This window comes from Rana temporaria, chromosome 8, assembly GCF_905171775.1.
Source record: "Rana temporaria chromosome 8, aRanTem1.1, whole genome shotgun sequence".
NCBI classification, from domain to species: Eukaryota; Metazoa; Chordata; class Amphibia; order Anura; family Ranidae; genus Rana; species Rana temporaria.
In genome coordinates, this window is record NC_053496.1 from 124,347,485 (window position 1) to 124,372,286 (window position 24,802).

General features: G+C 44.6%; 1 protein-coding gene across 1 annotated transcript; it reads right to left on the reverse strand.

Moving 5' to 3' along the window:
* On the reverse strand, positions 1-24,802 carry VDAC2 (voltage dependent anion channel 2). Its single transcript, XM_040320650.1, has 9 exons — positions 24,694-24,802; positions 17,383-17,454; positions 14,538-14,587; positions 5,984-6,136; positions 5,182-5,234; positions 4,867-5,094; positions 2,065-2,215; positions 1,656-1,713; positions 1-621 (listed from the first exon to the last, which is right to left on the reverse strand). The coding sequence occupies exons 2-9, from the start codon at positions 17,447-17,449 to the stop codon at positions 530-532; spliced, it is 852 nt and encodes a 283-aa protein (XP_040176584.1). The 5' UTR covers positions 17,450-17,454; positions 24,694-24,802; the 3' UTR covers positions 1-529.

Sequence of the window (24,802 nt, forward strand, 5' to 3'; positions counted from 1 at the left end):
TTGCACATGTAAGTTTTGTTTTTATTCATGATTCTTACAGTAGGGGATATCAAAAATCCTCACAAAATAAAGGTGATTTACTGAAAACTGCTGTCCCTCTGGGTGATCTCATCTACGGCTCCGATCCTGCTGAGAACTTTGCAGTATCAAATGTTAAAAAGGAACATAAAAACAAACATGCATACACATGTACAATTTTGTGTTTCCCTTAAATCAGAGGTCTAGGTCACCATTATGGGTGGGAAGCACTACAAAAATAGTTAAATACACATTAAATAACGTGTAAGGGGGGAGCGCTTCTCTGTAGGATCCCATAGAGGAGGGTTACCAGGCAAATGTAACTAGGCTCATCCAGATATCAACAGCTACCTTGAAATAGCTCCTGTCCTATGTCAGAAATGGATTGGGGACAAACAGAGGGAGGCAAAATATAATAGTTGCTGGTTATGGTACTGAAAACAAAGATGTAGGTAAGGCCAATTTCCTGGATATCCCTTGGCGTTGCTTGCAGGCGGTAGAAAGAAGGTGCCTAAGCCTCTAGATCCAGACCCAAGCCAAGTTTGTGGCCACCAGAATTAATGTTCTTTCCATCTACCAGCGCAGAGAGCGTCAATTTCACCCCTGAGTAAACAAATGAGAAAACAGTCAGCAGCCAATAGAACCAAGGAGCAAAAGCTGGTATGTTTCAGACATCACTCTCCGCTTGTCCTTTTCCTCTGATTTCATATAGGCGTTTAAATTATTACAGGATAATCCATACAATGCAGAATAGAAGAAGAGTATGTTCATGTTCTGCATCAAATGTGTAGTTATGCTTCTGTGCAGCATGGACACAGTTATATGCAAAACCGGCCATAGACGGCGCACATTTTTTTTCCTGCCCCCAGTGTTGACAGGGTAATCCCTCCACCGAGCCATTGTTTTATGGCTGGAAGCTGTCCCCGCTGAGAAAAGACAGTGATTATTGCAAGCGTTTGATATAGCTGCTAGCAATAATCTTGTGTAAAATCTGACAGGCTGGTTGTACACAAGTTGATCTTGGGTACATTTAGCCTGCCCATACATTGTTGGCATCTTGGCTGGTTCCTGCTGAACCAGCCTAAGATTTGAATAGTCTATGGCTGGCTTAACACATAATTTGAACCTGTCCTACTGTTTGCTATGAAGAGGTGATGTTCCTCTCCTTTTCCTAGTAAAATATAACCAAGTCTGAAGCATTCTTTTATCAATCATTTGAATAAAGAATTACATTTACTAATAAGGCTATACATAATGTTTTCATTCTAGTCAAGCCATATCAGGAAATGTCAGGCTGGGGTCACACCTAAGCGCATGACAAGAGACTGACCGACTCAATGGAGCCGTTCACACATCTCCAGGGCGGTCTTTGGCTCAGTTTTAGGTCCGTATTCAGGCCCCATTCATCCCTTAAACAGAAACCAGGGGATGCACAGGATCCTTGCTGTGAGCTGCATCCAAAAGACAGTGTGAACCCGATCTCAAAGTCTGCTCTTGCTTTCCAAATTCCAGATCAATAATTTGGGCCTTTCACATTCACACAATTATCAATTAAATTAATGCTAAAAACGGTGAATGCAGAGATGAGGAAAATATTAGGCAATCCTTCATTTTTGACTTGTGATTAAAGTACTTACCTGGCCTGAGGGTCTGGGTGTAGCCTACACCAATAAGACTGGCATTGTTCACCTTTGCCTAAATACAAAAAAAAAGTCTATTGTCAGAATAGTTTACTGGAAAGGGCACCAGTCAGAAATACAAGCAGGTAAGTGTCCATTTATTAAAAGTCAGCAGCTGCAGTATTTGTAGCTGCTGGCTTTTAATTTTTTTTTTTTTCGCAGGACCTCAGCTTTAACCAAAAAAAAAAAATAAAAAAAAAAAAATGTATATTTATACATCAGATTATCAATCCTCAGAGCAGTATTAAGCCTAAATTCTCAAATATGGAGTGTTTTTGGACATTAGGAGAAAAAAAAAATTAATAAATATGATATCCAGTCAGCAAAGGGGACATCAACTTCTTCCCCCACCCCCTGTTATACTTACAGAGACGGCTGCATTAGAATCCAGTTGATATTTGGTAGCAACGCCAAAGCGGGTGCTATTGTTTCCAGCTGTCCAGGCCAGGTTAACTGAGGTCTCCAGTTTGTCACTGACTTTCTGGTAGATGGAACCAGCAAATTCCGATCCGTCATTGCTAAAAGAAGAGGAAAAAATAAATTAACATAAAATAAATAATAAGTATTTGATCTGCAGATTTAGTTTCACCTTTCTACCACTGTACACAAGCATGTTCTAACTATCCTCAACATTATTTCGGTGGGGTAATATGGCAGGTCTCAGAAGTCTGGATAGGCTAGTAAAGGGAACCTGAAGCAGAAAAGGCCCACAGTAGGGCTTGTTGCCTATTAAGGCAATTGGCAGTATATAGACACAAATGATAACTTAGGAGGTATTGGGGCCATTCAAATGTCAGGCTGCAGATAAATTGAACGAATTATAGACAGACTGTGGACATGCTATATGTTTGGATGTAAACATGATGCAGAAGACAGACTGGGAACATGTTACATAAGGCTGGTAGCGATAACTGCCTTTAGCCCTAAAAAAAAAAAAAACACACACACACACACACACACACACACACACACAAATGCATCCTCTTCTACTACAAACTGATGGGTTCCACACAATACTGAAGGGCTGCATATAATTACAAGTCCATGTTAAAAGTCCATGTAATTAAAAGTGCACTTAATACAGGTTGCAGTGCAGTGGGCTCCCTTCAGTCCATCTGCCCTCCATTTATCCATCAGAATGCATGCGCTTCCATGGAGGAGTCACTCATAAGCTAGTGATAGGACTACAGATACCAGGGTGCCTTGGCGGGGCCTGTAGCTTAAACATGCATTTGCAAATAGTTTTTGATTAGTCCAAGCACTTATAGAATCACCTATTGGTTAAAGCACCTAATCCCAGACAAAAGACATTGAAATTGTGGAGGAAGAGCAGGAAGGGATAAATTACGGTGCCAATTAGTGATGCAGTAATGAGAAAAGCGTATCTTTTAAAAAAAATTACAAAAAATTAAAAAAAGATTTCATTAAATATACAGTAAATTTAAATTTGTGATCCAAACATGGTCATAAATTGTTGTGGTCATCAAATTACAAAATTGCAGTTTTAAAGCATACAGAAATCGCATATTCCCGACATGTTTCGCGATTTTCGCTTCTTCAGGGGAAGCAAAATCCATTCAGAATGGATTTTGCTTTCCCCTGAAAAAGCGAAAATCGCGAAACATGTCGGGAATATGCGATTTCTGTATGCTTTAAAACTGCAATTTTGTAATTTGATGACCACAACAATTTATGACCATGTTTGGATCACAAGTTTTAATTTACTGTGTATTTAAATCTTTTTGTAATAAAAAAATACGCTTTTCTCATTACTGCATCACTAATTAGCACCGTAATTTATCCCTTCCTGCTCTTCCTCCACAATTTCAATGCATTTGCAAATGTCTGCAGACTAAACCAGTTTTTAAACGCAGACTGTTAATTTGGTTGTCCGCAGGCTGGTCGGTAAGCGAGCTTGGAGGAGTTTCTTTTTTTTTTTCCAGACATTTGTTGCCTTCCAATGCTACTTGCTGCAATGGGCAGAGTTTTTTTGCGATACTGCACTGCGTTCATTTGTAATTTTTTTCCCCACAAATAGAGCTCGCTTTTGGTGACATTTGTGTATTTTTATGCTATACACAAGACGACCAATTTTAAAGAAAAATAAAATATGTGTTTTTTCTTTCCGCTATAAAACATCCAATAAGTTAAAACACATTTCTTCTTCATAAATTTCGGCCAATGTGTATTCTGCAACATATTTTTGGTAAACAAAAAAATCCCAATAAGCGTATATTAACTGGTTTATGCAAACATTATAGCGTCTACAAACTATGGAACATATTTATGGATTTTCTTTTATACTAGCAATGTTGGCAATCAGCAACTTATAGCAGGACAGTGACATTGCTGCGAACAAACGGACACAAACTGACACATTTTGGGAAACAGTGACACCAATACAGTAATCAGTGCTAAAAATATGCACTGTCGCTGTATTGACACTGGCTGGGAGGGGGTTAAACATCTACAGCCATCAAAAGGTTAACTGTGTGCTTAGCCAGTATTTTTGTGCACTGTTAGGCGCTTTACAAGCGATTGATTTTTGTTTTTTCTCTAGTGTGCAGGAACACAATCCATCCCTTCCCCATCAGAACGGAGCAGATCTGTGGGTTTTACCAACGTTCAGCAGGTGCCAGAGGACATCCAGTGTTTGGCACGTGCAGATCAGCTACTGCTATGAATAATCGCAGCAGAAAAATGCCCGCTGGAGGTGCGAGCATGCCCCCTGCAGGCAAAAGTTCATAATATCTGATCCTGAACAGGAGCATTCTGTAATAACAGTAAAGCTGGATACACATACTACTTTTGTTGTTTGATTTCCTTTAGATTTACCAAAACCATGTAGTGCAAGGGCCTGCCTGATTGCATACAAATTAAAACCGTTAAAATTTGACCTCATATTATATGGTCTTGGTAAATCTAAAGTGAAAAAAAAAAAAAATCTAAAGAACATTGTATAGTGTGTATCTAGCTTAGGGCCTCTTGCACATGAGGCTCCTGTTTGAGCATCTACGTCAGACTTTTTGTAGGCGTTTGTGCATTTTTTGCGTGTATGCATTTGCGCATTTTTGTGCAAAAACGTATTCTTGCGTTTTTCTCCTGCACAATATGTAAAAAATAAAAAAGCTATCCATAATAATTATATAAAATTATAGAATATACTCACACATTAGTATGGAGCTGGAAGTCTCCTGTCTTGTAGCCAACTGCAAAGTTATTCTTGGTCAGCTTGGATTTGGCACTGTCAAAGGTCATCTGATAACCGGCTAGCCAACCTTCGTAACCTACCACCCCCGAGCCATGAATGGCAGGACCAGCAAAATCAAAGTCCACATCACAACCCAGGTTTACAAACTCGCGTTTGTAAGCAGCCTTGACCTTCCCACTCTTCTTCCTAAGAGAAGAAAGCAAACATTGTAATTGGTTGGCTTTGGATACCATGCACTTCACACTAAACAAGGGGCTCGGGACAGTTACTCACCCTGTGTTTGGTGAAAAGGTTGTGTCAAATGTTAGCTTAAGGCCTTTTGCAATCTGAGGAAGAAGACATGAACACGTTATACCACCTTCACCAAAGGTTTTCATTCAATACAAACTGCAATCCAACATTGAAATATACCCCAAGAAATGCAGTGACTAACACAGTATAGCTTTGGAAGGGTAAAATGTTTAGATTATGGGAGATACTAAATGGAAGCAAAAAGCCCCCAACAGTGTAATGCACACTAGTGCCTTTCCAAATAGAAGGCATCTGCCTGTCACTTCTATCCCAGATACAAAAAATAAGGGATGAATTCCTCATTTTAGTATAGGGGGTGGGGCCATGCAAATTATTCCTATATGCCCCGTGAGCCAATCATAGAACCAAACTGCTGGTTTATAGTACAGATGTAGTCCGATATAAAACAGCCATTTACTACAAACTGCATCAAGCCGTTCGGAAGAGATAGCTTCTCAATTATTCAAGTGTATAATCTGTACACTCTCAGCCTCTGTTAAAACAGATAAAATAGCTGCTGGAGCGACCCTAACCCGACACAAAAACATTAAAAAGATGGACTATCAAGCATATATGGAATGTCTCCCCCCCCCCCCCCCCCCCCATTTTCTGAGTAGCATATGCAAAATTACACTTACAAGTGCACCTGTAAAAAAAGGTAATAAGGACTCATAAGCCACCAATAGTGGCGACTCCCTCCATCACAGGAGATGACATTTCTGCTACACGAGAGCCTTCAGGCCATTAGAAACCATCAAAATGCATAATATAAATGTATAAATACCTGGTCTTCAATGGTAATTTCAGTCCCCAAGGTGTTGTCAGTGTTCCATTTCTCTGTGAAAGTCAGGCCGTATTCTCCCCATTTGTATTTGGTCTCTAAGCTGCCGTTCACTTTACCAGAATCTGTGTTTGAGGAGCCGGATGTAGTGAATTCCTGCAGAAAATTAGACAAGGTTAGTGGTAAGCATACTTTCATAACACACAGATTATTTTTTACATTCTAGAATCCTTAAACCCATTTCCTAGAAATCCTATGGGGTCCCTAAAGGCCAGTAGGGCCCTGGTGGAGTGGGGAATACTACAGAGGTCAGATCATGCATTCCTCATGTTTTCTCGAACCAATAGTTTGACTTACTGCAAGGTCACCAACATTCGTGGTGCTGGAAGAGCATGTCATAATTTGTTTACAATGATATTACCGTCAGCAACAATATACATTAAGTTAAAGGGGTAGTAAAGTCCCCTAACATAAATTGTACCTACAAGTAAGCTTAGAATAAGGCTTAACTGTTGGTACAATGAATATCACCTAAATGGGCACCACTAAGAGATGTTCACACCTGCAATAACCAACATCGCCGGCACAAAATACGTAATTATAGTTGGCAAGACTGAAAAAAAGTCACCAGTCCATCCAGTTAAACATATGTGTCGCAATAACAAATAGTATATGTATATTGTATAGTATAGTATACGATGTTGTGATCGTTAAGATGCCCATCTAAATCGTTTAAAACCCATTAACACTCCCTGCTGATACCACCGCTTGTGGAACAGAATTCCACATCCTTGCCACTGACCGTAAAGAACCATATACGCAGTTTAAGGTCAAACCGCTTCTCTTCCAATATCAGTGAATGGCCGCGTGTCTTTTTAAACACCCTCCCATTGCTAAGGCCACCTATAAGGCATTTGTATATTGCCATCATATCTCCAGAGAGCAGTTCAATGCTTGTACACTTTCCCCATAGCTGCAGTCCTCCAGTCCATTTTTTTAGCTCTGTCGTCCTTCTCTGAATGCTTTCCAGTTCCAGCACATCCCTCCTGAGGACTGGTGCCCAAAACTGGACTGATACTCAACATGCAGCCGGACCAGAGTCTTGTAGAGTGGGAGAATTATGAGTTAATCCTTTTTAATGCAGGCCGATATTCTGCTGGCTTTGCATGCCATTGCTGAGCCTGTCATCTACTAGGACCCCAGGTCCTTTTCCATCCTAGGATGCCGACCCCATTATTTTTTTTTAGCTCAGCTTGTAAGGTTTCCACAGCCTGCACAGAAGTCATTTCCCTGCTTAGCATCAGCAAACAGAGATTGAGCTTTTTATACCAACCTCTATATAATTTATGAATACATTAAACAGGATTGGTCCCGAGATGGCAGCTTACTTCCTCTGAATGTTAACAGATTAGTCTGGCAAGAAACTTCATGAATCCCTGCCGATTGCTACTAATGATACGGTTTTCATTAGCAAATTCTTGGATGTTGAATGGGAGTGCTGTGCTATTCAAATGGGTGGAGACAACAAACCTAGAAGGGGAAGATGGAAGCGCAGGAGGAGCCGTGACAGTGCTGCACTGTAGGTCTTTGTATGTAGGCAAGCTTACCACCGCTTTAGAGCACAACTAAAATAAATACTCACCTCCTCATTCCAGTCAGTGTCCTCTCCCTAGCTATTTTCATGTGCCATGTTTTCGGTCTCCTGATTGGCCAATGGCAGAATGACATCATCCACACATGCGCATGGGAGTCCATCATTCTGGCATAGCTGGAGTCCACCAGGAACGCATGCCAAGCTGTACATGCGCAGCTCAGTGTGCATTTAATAGAAGAATGTGAGCATGCCACTTTGGTTTGAGAATGGTAGCAAACCTGAATTTTCTACTTAGATTGAAGGTTGATCTAAAGCCTTGTACACACGGTCGGACCCCGATGAAGTCACGTGACCGTGACGATACGCGTCGGGATTGGCAGGCAGGACACACTCCAGCATCTGACGAACAGACACACGAGTTCGCCACTCGTAGGATTGTTGCAGAGTTCCTGAGTTTTTATTTTGTTTTTAATAAACCTGTTTGTACCGCTGACTGGGTTACACTATGGGTGTGTTTTTTCACCTCTTCCCCATCATCATGCCATCTGAGCGCTCCATCTGAGGTATTGAGAGAGGAATAGGAGTCACTACAAGCCCATACCAGCTGAGACATCTCCACACACGCTGAACCCTTGGGGAGACCAAACAGCTAGCCCACGATTCCCAAGATCTAGCGGGAAAAAATAGAGGAAAAATAGAGGGACCAACGAGTTCGGTGCTCGTGGATACGAGCCTGAGATCTCTCACCTACATGTGAGTGCACTCCCACTCGCCAAGACCCCAATTATCAGCCCCCTTTTGTGACGTTATTTCACCATCAGCTTTTTGTTGTCTTTTTACTTTGTTTTTTCATATAACACACCGGACGGAGATCTATATGTGCTACCTATTTGTGGACTATAACCATCCAGACCAGGTTGATCTAAACACATTGCGGTTAATTTGAGGTGAGCAGCTGGGTCCACCAGAGGTGTATACATGTGATCTTGGTGTTGGCTCAACTACTCTATCCCACCCATACTCCGGATCCAAGGGTCTTATATGTACTTTTTCTAGAACTACCTTCCGTGTTTCTTCCTTAAAAGTGTGTTTTTTGTATTATCATTTATACAACACCTGCACCGTTGGAGATTGGATTCACTCTTGATGAAACACACCAATACACGGCAGGACTGTGCCAGATCTGGACTTTTTCAGAGTGCCGGATTCTATTAAGAATGCGACATTATGGCGGATACAGCGGACAATTTTGACACATTTTTGGGACCATTGTAATTTTCACAGCAAAAAGTGCTATAAAAATGCATTGTTTACTGTGAAAATGACAATTGCGGTTTGGGGGCGCTGAAGGGGTCAAGTTGCCTCATATGTGTTTCTAACTGTAGGGGGGTGGGGCTGGACGTGTGACATCATTGATAGACTTTCCCTATATCAGGGAACAGACGATCAATGACAGTGCCACTGTGAAGAACGGGGAAGGTAGGTATGTATGTATGTATGTATATGTATATACACACACACACACACACACACACACACACACACACACACACACACACACACATCTCTCCCCGTTCTTCAGTTCCTGTGACTGGGACTCCGGCCGCGATCAGGTCCACGGGTCCCACGGCGGTTCGGACCGGTTCGCGGGCGTGCGACCCACTGTTGGGCACTTAAGAGGACGTACAGGTATGTGCTTGTGCCCAGCCGTGCCATTCTGCTGAAGTATATCGGCGTTAGGCAGTCCTTAAGTGTTTAATGCATGCCAATATTCTGCTGGCTTGGCATTGTATGCCATTGCTGAGCAAGTAAACTGCATTAGAGGTCGACTGATGGGTTTTTCTCTGGCCGATGCCAATATTTAGAAATCAGGGCGGCCGATGGCCGATATATGATGCTGATTTTTGCGGCCGATATTTTAGGCCGATTTTATTTAATTTTTTTGGCAGGTGGAACTGGCTCGTGGCACCTACAGGTGACACTGGCAAGTGGCACTGATTGGCAGGTGGCACTAACAAGTGACACTGGCACATGGCACTGGATGGCAAAAGCACTGGCAGATGGCACTGGTTGGCATTGGCAGGTGGCACTAACAGGTGACACTGGCAAGTGGCACCAATTGGCACTGGACGGCAATAGTTAGCACTGATTGGCAGGTGGCACTGGCAGGTTTCACAGCCTATAAATGTAGCTGTGTAAAATTGCTCTCTGCAGCGCCGCATGATTCAGCGTGATTTTGGAGGTGGGCGGAACCTGGGGTGGGCGGGTCCCAGTAGCTATCCAGCCAATGATCGGGTCGTTAAATGGACGGGGCCACATACATGTAGCGGTCCGCCCAGACCTCATCCCATTGGCTGGTGTTGGATAGCAGTGTCCCGCCCACCCCGACATCAGACCTCGCTAATGACAGCTCCCTTCTCTCTCAATGTTTCACACACGCGGCGCTGCTCTGCAGACAGTGTGGAGAAGGGAGTAGGAACCCCACTTTCCTCCTCCACACTCTGCACACAGATGCAGATGTGTTAAATATCGGCCACATTTGGATAATAAATCAGCCGATGCCGATTTCTCCCAAATGGCCGAATATCGGTCAACCTCTAAACTGCATGCATATGTTTTTAACCCCCCAGTGCATTACTTTACATTTTTCAAAATAAGACCCGACTTGCCATGGGGTTGCCCAACTTATTTTATTGAGGTCTTCTTGTAAAGTTTCTATATTCTGTTGTGAAGTTATTGCCCTGCTTAGCTTTGTATCAGCAATCAACGGCGATTGAACCATTTATGCCAACCTCGATCACGTATAAACAAATTAAACAGTATTGGGCCCTGGACGGAGCCCTGGGGTACTCCGCTCACAACCATTCAGAAGATATGCCATCATAACCACCCTCTGGGTAACAGGTTGTAAAATTAGGTGTTTATGAGCAAAACTATATCAAATGCCTTGACAAAATCCAGATACACCAACAGGCCTTCCTCTATGTAAAGGACAGCTCCCTTCCTCATAGGATGCTAGATCTGGCGGGAATAATCTTTCATAAATCATGGTTACTAACTACTTTGTGACTGCAGCGCCGCAACCAAAGGTCAGCAGAGGACAATGACAGATCATTTACAGTGGCCATCCACTAATCTGTATTGCCACATAAACTCGTAGCTTTTATAGTGTCCTAGGAATGATACAACTAATCTCAGATTTATCTTAATCTGGGCTGGTCTCCCCATCACCTAGAAATCTGAATACCCTCAGGGCGACTGGCCCAGAGCATCAATTCCTTCACTTTGACAATTGTTAATGACGTTATGTTTAGAATCAAGTAAGAAGAACTACTTTGGAACCAAGAAAATATATTGTCAGAAGGGAAAGATCTAATAAAATGTATCACACTAACAACTAAACTGCATGATTTTTTTTTTTTTTTTTATAAAGATAAACACCCCCACAGAAATAAGTTGGCAAGTTCATTTTATCCCGTAGTAACCTTTGCATAGCTGACATCACTCCAGTAAACTTTCACTTTCTGTAGATTTTCATACCAGCTTCTCCTAAATGTAAAGGTGGTCATACATGGATTGAAATTTGGAACGTTCAGCAGGGACTGGATGAATTTCAATCCATGTATATGGGCAAGCTGGTTGTGCAGAAGTCCATCTACCGATCAACTTCAGTACAACCAGTCTGTCGGGTTTTCCTGATCGATCAGTGCGGCCGACTATAGCTGGCAGCACTGATCTGTGTATTCTGATGGCAGGAAAGGCTCCCAGCTGTCAGGATATAATAACCCACTGGGACCAATTCCATCCACATTGAGTGTGTGAATTGGTACCCCCCCCCCCCCCCCCCCCAAGCTGCTGGTTGAACTAAAAAAAAAAAAAAAAAAATTGTAAAGTCTTAATTTTTTTTATTTATTAAAACATGTTATACTTGCCTGCTTGGTCCAGTGGTTTTGCGCAGAGCAGCCCTGCTCCTCCTTTTCTCAGGTCCCTGGCTGGAGCTTCTGGCACCTCCCTCCTGTGGAGTGCCCCCACAGCAAGCAGCTTGCTATGGGGACACCCAAGCCGAGCTGCAACATCATGTGTCCATTCAGACACAGAGCTGCCGCTCGGCCCCACCCCCTCTCTCCTGATTGGGGAGGTTTGATTCACAGCAGCAGGAGCCAATGTGTTGGGGCGTGGCCTGGTCAGAGTCCAGGCTGAGATTGCCACTCCATCCATTCACTGCAACAGGACACCATAGATCTGATCCTTCCAGGGGTCATCCTTCCTTAATTGTACCTTACAGGAGCCAGGACGGGCTCCATCTGTCAGCACTCTTGCAGCAGCTGCACTGTCAACATACCCCCTCTCTACTGAGAGACACACACTTTTCCCAGGTCACAGCTTGCTATAGGGGCACCCAAGGCAAGTTGCAGCACCTGTGTCCATTTAGACATAGAGCTGCCATTTGGCCTCACCCTGCCCCCCCCCCCCTAAATTGGCCAATGGCTCCGCTACTGTGTCTCAGCCAATCAGGAGAGAGGCCCGGACGGTCGAGGCCTTAGTGGACATTGCTGATAGAGATGGGGCTCGGGTAAGTATTAGGGGGACTGCTGCACACAGAAGGCTTTTTATCTTAAAGTGATTGTAAAAGGTTCAAAATAAAAACCACAAACAAGTCATACTTACCTCCGCTGTGCAGCTCGTTAAGGACAGAGTGGCATGAACCTTGTCTTCTGGGGTCCCTCGGCAGCTGTCTTGGCTCCTCCTGCATCAGATAACCCCCTCTAGGATGCACTTTCCCAGGGGGTTACCTTGCGAGCGTGCTTTCGAGTCCAGCATTTGCATCCATAGACACGAATGCTGGACTCAGCCCCGTGTCACTGGATTTGATTGACAGCAGCGGGAGCCAATGGCTGCGCTGCCATCAATCTATCCAATGAAGAGCCAAGAAGACCGGGCCGAGAAGCCAGCGCATTCTCGACGCGGGACTTTCAATCGCTCAGGTAGGGGGGGTTGGGAGGCCAGCAATTATCGGATGTTTTTTCACCTCAATGCATAGGATGCATTAAGGTGAAAAAACTGGAAGGCTTACAACCCCTTTAAAGCATAAAGCGCATTAAAAGCGGATGTCCGCTGAATATATATATATATATATATATACACACACATATATATATATATATATACACACACACACACACACACACACACACACACACACACACATCCAGCAGCTACAAATACTGCAGCTGCTGACTTTTAATACATTAGGACACTTACCTGTCCTGGAGTCCAGCGCCGTCCGCAGCAGAGGACGAGCGATCGCTCGTCACTCTGCTGCCCCCCCGCCATCCTCTGTGGGGGAACCAGGAAGTGAAGCGCTCCGGCTTCACTGCCCGGTTCCCTACAGGGCATGCGCGAGTCGCGCTACGCCTGCCGATTGGCTCTCGCTGTGTACTGGAGCCGAGTGTTCCCAGAACAGAGGGGGAACGGGAGGTGACGTCATGCCCGCAGTCTGCCCGAGACTGTGTGGCCGGAAGTGGGTGCAAATACCTTTAGACAGGTATCTTCCCCCCCCCCTCCCCCCTGAAATGTGTCAAATGTGACACCGGGGGGGGGGGGGGGGGTTCCGATCAGCGGGAGTTCCACTTTAGGGTGGAGCTCCGCTTTAAGACAAAAAAGAAAAAAAATATCTTCTTGCTTTACCACTATGGTTTGTCTAATGCATCCAGTTTAACTTTTTACTGAGTTGGTTATAATTTTTGTTTTACAATCAGAAAGAGCCCCACTGGGATGCCATCACGTAAACCCAGAAGTGGAGGTATTGGTTATACCGAGTAGCTGATCTGAAATTGCCTCAAAGGGGCAACACGTTTTGTGCTTTTATACTGTGGTGCACCAGATTACAGTGCCGTCTACTGTGAAGAGGTGGAGGGTCCCAGCTGGATGGAGGATCCTGAAAACAGGCAGTGTGATAAGTCCTGACACCTGGGAAAAGTTTTCCCCCCCCCCCCCCCTATATGGGTCAATTTTTTTCAGGCAAAAGCCCATCATGATAGGCAAACCGTTTAGTTACAATAAGCGTCAAGGCATGAATCAGGATATCCCAAACATCCATTTTGTGTTGCAGTACTAGTCACCTGTATGTGGAGCTACTGTATTCCTGGGCTTTTTCTGGAGTAAGCCAAGAAAAACTAAGCTATTTAAAAGTAAATGTATTGGGGAAAAAAGGCTCAGGCACTACCACCAGAAAACATGTCAACATTCAAACGACCCATCACATGAAGGACCAGTTTGCAGACTTGTCACAAGAAAAGTCTCCATGTACTGCATGCATTTTTCTTCATATATTCAGTTTGAATTACAGGTGTCATTAGCATGGGGTAAAGTTTTATAATTATGTCAATAGCATGGTTAGGTTTATGGGACAATATTTATGTGATGCTTTTAGGGGGGGGGGGGGGGTTAATATCTCCCTAGATGTCCACCAAGTTTAAAGCACCACAAAGCTGTATTTGATATATTTACCTCTATGAGTAACAGTGGTTTAAATTAATATCTACACACATCGTATTTCGGCACTGGGATGCACTTCAGGCGACAGGACACAACTGGGTGAATTTTCTGCTAGTAGTAACAGAGCAGCACTTATGTACACTGTTCATAGAGAAGGCTCAATGGTATCCAAGGCACTTGTGACAGTGAGATCACTGGGAATTCCCATGAAGAATGGATGAGTAGAATAGACTTTTGCATCTGTTACCTAGTCTTCTACTGAAATGTCCTGTGATGAGACCTGGAACTGATGAAACTCACTTATCTCATCCAAGTTCTGACAATTACAGCTAATGGACAGAGTAAGAGAAGCTATACAAATACAAGATCTAACACCCTGCATTTAAGGCATTGGAGGAATAAAGCCCAATGAAGTCAACTTTATTTTTATATAGCAGTCAGGAACAAGGGCATAAACAAACTCACCACTCCACTCTCAGACTTGGTCTTGACATCAAGTTTCACCAGCCCAAAACCTGTACAAACACCACAAAAGAAAATGCGTTTTAAAGCTGATCTCAAATTTACAAAAATTGTCATTGTGAGCAAAAAAATAAAAGTCACGTGCAAGTATTATCTAATCTATACTATATCTGGATAATAAACAAAAGTGATGGTTTCTGAGTGTACAGCTTCAAGCCTAAACTGCAAATCAATGGGACAGTCAGTGGAATGCAGCATATTTATGGCCTTCTGCCACTCATGTTCACCTCAAATGCCCTGTACTCCGCCAATAGAAGTGATCAGTAGACTATTTTTATGTTTCTACCTTTCTCTACCATTTCTGTGTTTAGTAGGTACTTAGAATGCCCAGACAATCTGACCTTTTACCAAACACCAGGAAATGCTATACAATTTGGCAAGTGGTTTCCAACCACCAGGGAATACTTGTTCCCAACAATCACTTGCTCACCTCAAATTAGGTTGACTATGAAAGTGCCCTCACTGGGAGCAAAGCACCAGGACCTATAATATGTAACCATGTAAAAAAAAAAAAAAAAAAAAAAAAAAAAGGGGGAATTTAACCCAGGTCTGCATTCACATCAAATACCCAGGTAAGAGGGAAAGAAAATTGCTCAAACCCGATTGGATATCTGAAGATATTCCTAAATACAGGAACACACCAGGGGAAGGGTGACCACACTACTGAACAAGATTATATCAAGGTTCCTTCAGGGAGGCTACTGGGGGCTCCTTGAGCAATTCAATTCTGCCTCTCAGATTAGTTCCCACTGACACCAATGATCTTTCCATCTATCCATAAGAGGCCAATTCTTCCCAATGACTACAAGTGTAAGAAGCCTTCTTCCCACTGACCATCACACTAACATATCATGAGTTGGTAGGAGTTTTCTTTAGCAGGGGTTCCCCGTGACCAGAAAGAGGTTTCAAGGGTTCCACTGTGTTGAAAAGGTTGAGAGGCTGGACTAGACTTTAGGACATGGCAAAGGAAGCTGCATAAGTTAATGGCACTTTCTCCTGGCAATGCAGGATAAATCTAATTCATTACAAATATTTGGGAAGGTAAACAATCAACACATTTAGAATTCTGTATGAATACTCCACATAATCTCCAGTTTTCTATTTTGGCTGGAGCTGGGCATGAAGTCATTTCTCTACTGCCGACACCTTCCCCAACCCTCTGTTTTCTTAGGCAGTCCTTAGGAAAGCGAGCAGAAGACCACTTGTAAAGCTGAACCCAGATATGCAAAATTACTAATGTCTAAATGTATAGGCGTATTTCTACTGCCGAGTCTTGGTGAGCTTTGTGTATTTCTTCCAGATCCATGCAGTAATGCTGCATGAAGAGCTTCTTGTAATGAAGGCCAGTCACAAGTCTCCTTGTGCGGGGTGGCTGGTCTTGTATCTTCCCCTCCTGTAGTTGTCTGAAGGCAGTCTACAGCTCTGCTTAGGCTATGTACAGCACAGTAATGATGTCACTGCTTTTACAAAGGAATATCTGGGTTTGTGAATGCATTTTGGTGACCAAAAAGTGGATTTAGACCCTTTGTGACTATTGTGGAATATATTTAAAATTACACTTTTTGCACACAAAGTTCAGCTTTTTAAAAGGCCAAGTTCACCTTTTACAAAAAATAAAATGCACATATTTTTGCAGGTAAAAAATAAAAATTTGCATTTTTTTCCTGGAGCCTGCAAGCCATTTCATCACTGTTTAGCAGATCAAGGGTGTAACGCCAGGCTCCTCCTGCCCATAGCACCCATATAGTCAGCGGAGAACAGGAATATCAATGAACTATGAGACCGCTCATCAGCCCCCTTGCAGTTAAAGTTGTTAAGCCACTCTTTGTTCCTTCTACCATCCCCTCTGTTATAGTAACTCATGTGTCCAGTGTATGTGGCTTTTTAAAAATAAGCCGCTATATACCTTATTTAAATAGCGCCGCACATGTGACCGGCTGCCTCTTTTGATCTGACAGTGACAGCAAAGCAGGAGGGGCCAAGAATCCCCCGCTGACATCAGCCAGTAGGAGGAGAGAGGCAAGCAGTCACGTGAGCGCCGTTATGAAAGGTATATAGCGGCTTTTAAACACAAACACGGAGGCACATAATTTACTATAAAGAGGGGATGGTAGAAAGAACACAGGGTTATGATAGCAGCAGGTGGGGAGGGGAGGGCTGGAGCTGACAGGCAGGAAGGGAGGACGGAAAGAGGACAGAAGAACCACAGATGACGGAGGCACACAAACTGACCATGTCGTCAGGGCTCAGCAGCCATAAACCGTGGTCTGTTTACAGGAGGGGAGAGCAGAACCTGGCAGGATCAGCCAAGTATTTAAGGTGATACAAGGGGCCAAAAGGACACAGCACAAGCGCTTTAAAAAGGAACAGGAGACATTTTTTTTAGGGTTACAAACACGAATTGAGAACTGTCTACCGTGGTGCAAGACAATATTTGTAGTTCGTTCACAGATGGCTGTGAATGAATGATGTGGCTGTCTGGGCAGATTCCGGCACACCCACTCTTTTTACATTTTGACAGCAGATGTGAGTAAAGATCTCTTGCCCGTTGTCAAAGCAGGGCATCAAAGAGGGCAGTTGCTCTTTGGAAACATGTTACACACAAAATACAATGGGTGTAACATGTTACCAAAGGTGAACTCATTCCTTACGATACAGCATTGCCCATAGGAATAATGATACGCCTTAGAATACAGTAAATAGTGTGCAATTAAATATGGTGACAAAAGCTTTGCACAACTTTTTCTAAACAAAATGATGGATTTCTCTCAGTTCATTAAAGACTTACCATATCCTTTGTTGAAGATATCTCTGGCAGATTTGCCAAGGTCAGCATAGGAAGGAGGAACGGCCATCTTGACTGCAAAAAAAAAAAAAAAAAAACAGACGGGTCAATAATCTTTCAAAACTACAGTTGGGTTCACACGGCAGACTGTTCCCGCAGAAAGACTTCCTTTACTACTTCCCCAAAAATGTTGGAAACTAGGGCAAAATTTAATAGAAATCTATTAAGGGACACAGGCAATAATGCACATTTAACCAGTTCCGGACCACCCCACATACATATACTGCAGAAGGACGGCCTGGCTACGCAAAGTCACATACAGGCACGTGGCCCGCACCGTGGCAATCTGATTCCGTTCAAAACCGATCACTCAACAGGTCCAGGCCAATGATTTATGGCCTGGACCTGCTGATTGGTTCTACCCAATGGACAAATGTCCTTCGCCTGTGTAATGTAAACACAGGCAGAAAAAGTGATGCAATCTCCCGTCCTGGAGCCCTTTCTGTTCCAGCGTGCGGAAGAAGCAACTTCCCGTGAGTACACCAACACCAGTACATGTAGGCACATTTTCATCCCCTGATCGCATTAGCAGGATCAGCCCAGACACCTGCGTTTAACCCCTCTGCCCAACCCAATCCACCCAAGTGCAGTATCAATAGATCACCGTCACTTACAAAACACTTCACACAAAATCAAGCCCGATACCCGCTAGCACTAACTGTAAATTTTTTAGAAGCGGTACAAACAGTCCTCTGACAATCAGGTGCTCCTTTACCTGCGAGTCACATGAGTAACCTATAAAATGTATTGGCCAAAATGTCAGACGAAAGATACACTAGTGAAGAGGCCTACAGGATGCAGAGCATGACAGATGAGAGCAGAGAGTCCTCATTGTTAGATTCAGTATTTGAACCTGTAGCGAGAGACACCCCAACAGATAGCTTGATGAGAATGGGTCCCTGCCAAAGTCAGGGGTATCCAACCCCATTGTTCTGTTGCAGCAGTGTGTCAGTACTAGTGCCACTCAACCGTCTGGTGAACCAGCAGCCCGAGTACAATCAGACAAACCAGCACTGCAGTATCACTTGGTGACGTGGCGAGTCCCATAAGTGCAGTCCAAGGTGGTGTGGCGGCAAGTACAGATAGTGCCCCGCTGCCACCAAGGAGTTCGAACACAGGCCCGTAGTGCGCTTCCCATTGCAAGTTCTGATTGGCAGCCCACAGATTCTGCAGCGCTCGTACTTCCCCATTCACTGGCCAACCCGGAATTTAAAACAGATTTAATGCCCCTGGAATTTTTAGTCGTTTTTCCACAGAAAAATTGTACAGATCTATGGTGGATCTATGGTGGACAAAAGCAATTTAAACGCTGGTCAATTGATCAACCAAAACCCAAATTCACCCCTTGCTAGAAACCAGTTATTGTCCCCGAATTTAGGACCTTTCTGGGCCCATTCCTCAACATGGGCATTAAAAAGGGGCAAGCCGTGTTGAAATATGCAGAATGTCTGCATTTTGTTTTCCCACAAGGCACCACACATCACGTTGTTGCGTGAAAGAGGCACAAAATTATTTTTTTTATATGCCCTAATAATGTCCTGCCTTGTTCTTGTGCATAAGACAGCAGATAACCACATATAGTGTGAACAAGTCCTCAAAAGGAAGAAAAATGTTTTTATTTGCCAGGAGCTCTGCATGCAATAGGACATTTCTAACCCAATCAGTTCTTTTCTGCTCTTTTAAGCCATTTGTTACAAAAAATAATATATATCTGCCACCATCAAGTGAGAATATAGGAGCACAGGACTAGGATGGCCTCTTCCCCCAATACAAATATAGGAGCGTAATTCCATACTAGGAGGGAGGCATGGAAAGCCTGTGACCTCTGGGTTGGGAATCTTAAGCCAACCTCTCAGAATCACTGCTGCATGAAAAGCCGAGAGACCTTCTGGAAAAGACACAACCGTTTTGCCGTTACACACACGCACCATTTGTAAACATGCTATTTCAGCGTGTTTGCATGAACAGAATTCCGCTTTATGATAGATTTAAAATACAATGGTGCAGGTTTGGTTAGAATGTTACAGGAAATGTTAGGCGTTAGCGTCTGGAAAATTAATAGTCACTTTCTTTTCTTTAAAATTAAAAGAAAATCTTTAGAGCTGTGACAGTCTGCATACTTTCAGGGTCACGCCCCAACACACCCTGACAATCTGCTATCAGGAAGGACAAACACTAAAGGTGTGGACCTGCATTCCGAGGATCACGTCCCCTTATATAAGAGTCACATGTGTCAGTAGCGGATACAATATTACAAAGGGTTCAGCTTCCACATTACTATGGAAGATATCTTGTGAACAGTTCTTGTTGGCAGACGTGACAGATTAACCAACACAATTAAAGGGTCCCTCAGCAACCGCCAGCCTCCCTGCTGTCAGGCTGGGGTGGGGGTGGGGTGTTGTAGCACACACTGACCTGCTTAGCTCCTCCGTGCCTACATGTGCCAACGCTCACTGTGGTAGCTGTGACAGAGGTATAGAATTTGAATGGGGCAGGTCCATCTGCTTTGAGCAATGCCCCTTGCACAGCAGTTTGCCTTTTCTAGTGGGTGGTGCCCAAAAGATGCCCATCCTGAATGCCATTCTTCCATGTTCAGGAGAGGGAAGTTTGACCTCACCCAAACGTGGCAGCGCTTTTATATTTTTTTTTTTAACTCTGCTAAAAGCCTATGTTTACATGGTGAGCCTTTCATGTGAGCTGCCAGTGTGCACGAGCCTGCTGTACAGTCCATTGTCAAACAGATCAGTTCAATAGAACAATTAAATACAAGAGAACATGTAAAATGCAGGCATTTCTAACTGCAGCTGAACTATGGAAATGTCCTTTTAATGATCCACTCACTTTGCATAATATATGAGGGAAAAAAGGAAGTTTACACAAAATACATGCACATGTGGAAACTCAACATCCCATATTGCAGGGCCATGAATGAGAAATGTCACAATGAGGGTGACCGGTCCGCTTCACTCTCTGATGCAATACCCTTCAAGGTCACATCTGTCACTCACAGAAGACCACCACTAAATGCCATCAACACCCAAGCTGGCAACAAACAAACACTGTTAATTGGGGACTTGGTCTTACGTGACTATTTGTTGTTTATGTGACATCTGTGACTACTCAGGTTTATATATATATAAAAAAAACTAAAAACATACATACACCTCACTTGCAATTCAGAAGGCCCAGCCCCATTAATGAGACCAGTCTCTCTCAGCCAGAGTACAATACAACTCTATGGTTCCTGGCTGACCACCAACGTAACCAGAAAAAGTAAAGGACATTCTTCATCTGTCTGTCGCACGTCCCACCATTTTGATATTTATTACCATTACTTGTTATTGCATAGTCATTTACTCAGCGCTCTTTATATGTATTGTACAGTCTCTGCCTTAAAAGGAACTTACAATCCAAAGTCCATAACTCACATTTATACACATAGACTGGGAATGCTGGGAGTTCCCCTCAGCTGGAAGGAGACAATTAACCTTCCATATGTCTTTGGAGTGTGAGAGGAAACCATGCCGCTAGTGCTGTGGTTGGAATTCAAACCGACTACCCAAATTATATGGGATGACCTTCTCCACTGACCACCAATGCAAAGGGAGAGCCTACTCTACTATTCACCCATGTAAGGGATGTTCTTCCTCCAAATGTCCACAAGGGCATCTCATGTCCCACTGACCACCAACCACAACAGGGGGAGTGGCCTTCACCACCAACCACAACAGGGGGAGTGGCCTTTTCCACTGACCAATGTAAGAGTGCATTACACCTCCCTGCTTTTCTTGTTTAGTCGTTATGAATACATTTACAACTTAACACATTTACCATAAGCTGTAGTTAGAATTGCTAGAAGGGTCCCTTACGACCAGAACATTAGCTAAAGGGATCCTCTGGGGTGAAAAGGTTGGGAACGGCTCTATTTGACACAATGGGGGTTATTTACTAAAGGAAAATCCACTTTGCGCTACAAGTGCAAAGTGTACTTGAAATTGCACTGAAAGTGCAGTCACTGTAAATCTTAGGGGGAAGATCTGAAATAAGGGGAAGCTCTGCTTATTTTATTACCCAATCATGTGCAAGCTATAATGCTGTTTTTTTTTTCTTGCATGTCCCCCTCGGATCTACAGTGACTGCATATGCAAGTGCACTTTCAGTGCAATTTCAAGTGAACTTTTAGAGCAAAGTGGATTTGCCTTTAGTAAATAACCCCCATTGGGACCACAAGAAAGACTGTTGATTATAAGGTTTCAGAGGGTGCGCCACCTATGTCACACAATGACACCTCTGTCGGTATGCACCAGATAGGAGAAAGAAAGAAACCTTGATGTGGGCGGGACCCAGCAGATATTACACCAGCCAATGATTGGGCTGCTTAAGGGGGCGGGGCCACATACACATAGTAGCCCGCCCAGATACCATCCCATTGGCTTGTGTTTGATGGTCTCTCTCTGTGTGGAGAAGGAAGAAGGAACGGCGGCCAGTGTTAAATATCGGCCTAATTTTGATAATAGTCAGCTGATGCCGATCAAAAATGGCCAAATATTGGCCGATATATCGATCGACCTCTAATCAGGACTGCAGCTTCCATCGGATGCTTCACTACAAAGACCTTTCATCGGTTTGCCATACCCGATGTCACTATATCTGAAAGTGAAAGGATGGAAATACAGCTATTGGATCCGAGAAGGGCTTTAAATTGTCCCATATCATTAGTTCTCTCCATATCAGAATTTATTATTATAATCTAGAGTTCCTAAACAAAAAACACACCTGGTTGACAAAGACTACATGAATGAATGGACTGCTTTATGGTATGGAAGAGTGATCCTGGCCCCAGGGAAATCAATGGGCATAGATGCATCCGGTAGGTGTATACAGGATCTGGGTGATGAATCCCTAGGATTCCCATTGACTGGCCCTGAACCAGTATGTGATTGGAGGGAATCCAGCTGCAGATCTCCACTACAAATCAGCACTTTAGAGAAAAAGGCCAATTAAACTGAATGGCAAAGGTGAACGTTCTTAGAGAATAACGAGTTCTAATGCCAGCAGAATCCTTGTGACTTGGTGCACAAAGGGTCGGCGACTTTAGTAAATGCGGAATGTAAGTGAATATGCGAAGTATGCAGCCTATAAAACATTCTCGCTTCAACCAGTTGTGAGCAGTAAAGCCCACAGAGCTAGAAGTGCAATGAAGGAGAAGGAAGGGAGAGAGGAGGAGATCTCTGGAGACACGGAGGAACATCCGCACTGCTAAGGTCACACTAGGATTGGAAGTCACACACTGACATCCTATTTATAGGTACGGCTACACAGCATGCAGCCAGGCCTGGGGGCGGCCATCTTTCAAGCATGCTCCTCGTCTTCTTCACCCCAGCTGCTCCTCACCCTTCTAGGAAAGATTCCTTCTCTCCCTGGAAGAGATATGAACACCAATCTCATAGCAGAGAATAGACTCCGCACACCAGAAGGCTGATCCCCATTACTAGACAATGACAGTTCAGTGTGAGGAAGACAATACAATCACATGGCTGAAGAGAAAGATCCTCCTCTATAGGAAATGATCTCCAGGCCGGCACACTATATAGGAATCCACAGTGACAGGAGAAAATCTACATCAGACAAAGGAGGGGACTCCATCCCGACATGAGCGATCCCAGGGATGGAGAACACTCACCACACATAGATCAGGGGCAACACTGCAATCCCTGCCCATCTCTCACCTTGCAGCTCAGGGGGACTACAGCTCCCAGCATTCCCAAGCTTTGCCCTTCCAGCTGAGGGGGACTACAGCTCCCAGCATTCCCAATCTTTGCCCTTCCAGCTGAGGGGGGACTACAGCTCCCAGCATTCCCAATCTTTGCCCTTCCAGCTGAGGGGGGACTACAACTCCCAAACGTTGCCCTTCCAGCTGAGAGGGGGGGGGGGAACTACAGCTCCCAATATTCCCAATCTTTGCCCTTCCAGCTGAGGGGGGGCGGGGGACTACAACTCCCAATATTCACAATCTTTTCCCTTCCAATTGAGGGGGGGGGGCTACAACTCCCAAAATTCCCAATCTTTGCTCTTCCAGCTTAGGGGGGGCTACAACTCCCAATATTTGCCCTTCCAGCTGGGGGGGGGGGGGGACTACAACTCCCAATATTCCCAATCTTTTCCCTTCCAGCTGAGGGGAGACCACAGCTCCCAATATCCCCAATCTTTGCCCTTCCAGCTGAGGGGGGACTACAGCTCCCAGCATTCCCAATCTTTTCCCCTCCAGCTGAGGGGGGGGGCTACTACAGCTCCCAGCATTCACCAATCTTTGCCCTTCCAGCTGAGGGGGGGGCTACAACTCCCAGCACTTCAATCTTTGCCCTCCCAGCTGAAGGGAGGACTGCAACTCCCAGCATTCCCAATATTTGCCCTTCCAGCTGAGGGGGACTACAACTCCCAGAATTCCCAATCTTAGCCCTTCCAGCTGAGGGCAGGACTACAACTCCCAACATTTCCAATATTTGCCCTTCCAGCTGAGGGGGCTAGAGATCCTAGCATGTCACCTTCTGGCTGAGGGGGGACTACAACTCCCACCTGTCATCTCTCAGCTGAAGAGGAGGGAGGGGACAACTCCCAGGATACCCTGCCAATCCCCAATACGTGACCTTCCTAGCTGAGGACTACAACTCCCAGCATTCCACATCTCATCTTTTAGCTGAGGGGGGGGGGGGGGCACTACAACTCCCACCTGTCTTCATCTGTGACCTTCCAGCTGGGGGAAGGGGGAACTAAAAACTCCCAGCATTCCCTACCAATCCGTGACCTTCCTTGAGGACTACAACTCCCAGTATTCCCTACAGCAGCAAACCTGTGACCTCCCACCTAACGGGGACTACTACTCCCAACATTCCCTACCAATCCGCAAACTAAGACCTTTCCAGTTGAGAACTCCCATCATCCTCTGATCTGTGACCTTCCAGTATGAGGGGGGTACAACTCCCAGCATTGTCTATTAGCCCTTACTCGGTGACCTTTGTGAGGAGTAGAAGGCCCAGCCTGCAGTCAGATAATGATGGAGCTCCCTGTGTAATGGAGAGGTAGAGGAGCCTCCTCCCCGGGAGATGTGAGCAGAAGCCGGCTGGCACAGGCCGCAGTGTGCGGTCAGGTAATGCCTGTATGCGGGGAGCCCCCCAGTCCTCCTCCATTATTCTCCCCCCAGTCCTCCTCCCCCATCCATCCATCCCCGGGCCCGGCCATGTCCCCTCATCTCACCTGTGTAGAGCTGTGTGCGGCCTGGCCGGTGCGTGCTGCTGGAGGGCGAAGTGAAGGAGACCGAGAGACTGTCACTACCCAGCTCCGCCCACACGACCCACCCAGACCC

Bases quoted from the DNA above. Each gene is read 5' to 3' on its own strand.
- VDAC2 (XM_040320650.1), bottom strand. From the start codon at position 17,449: ATGGCCGTTCCTCCTTCCTATGCTGACCTTGGCAAATCTGCCAGAGAT. The intron at 6,137-14,537 runs GTGAGTTTGTTT...AATTTTCTGCAG, and splicing joins CCAAGTCTGAGAGTGGAGTG to GAATTCACTACATCCGGCTC. The intron at 622-1,655 runs GTAAGTACTTTA...TTGTTTACTCAG, and splicing joins CACCCAGACCCTCAGGCCAG to GGGTGAAATTGACGCTCTCT.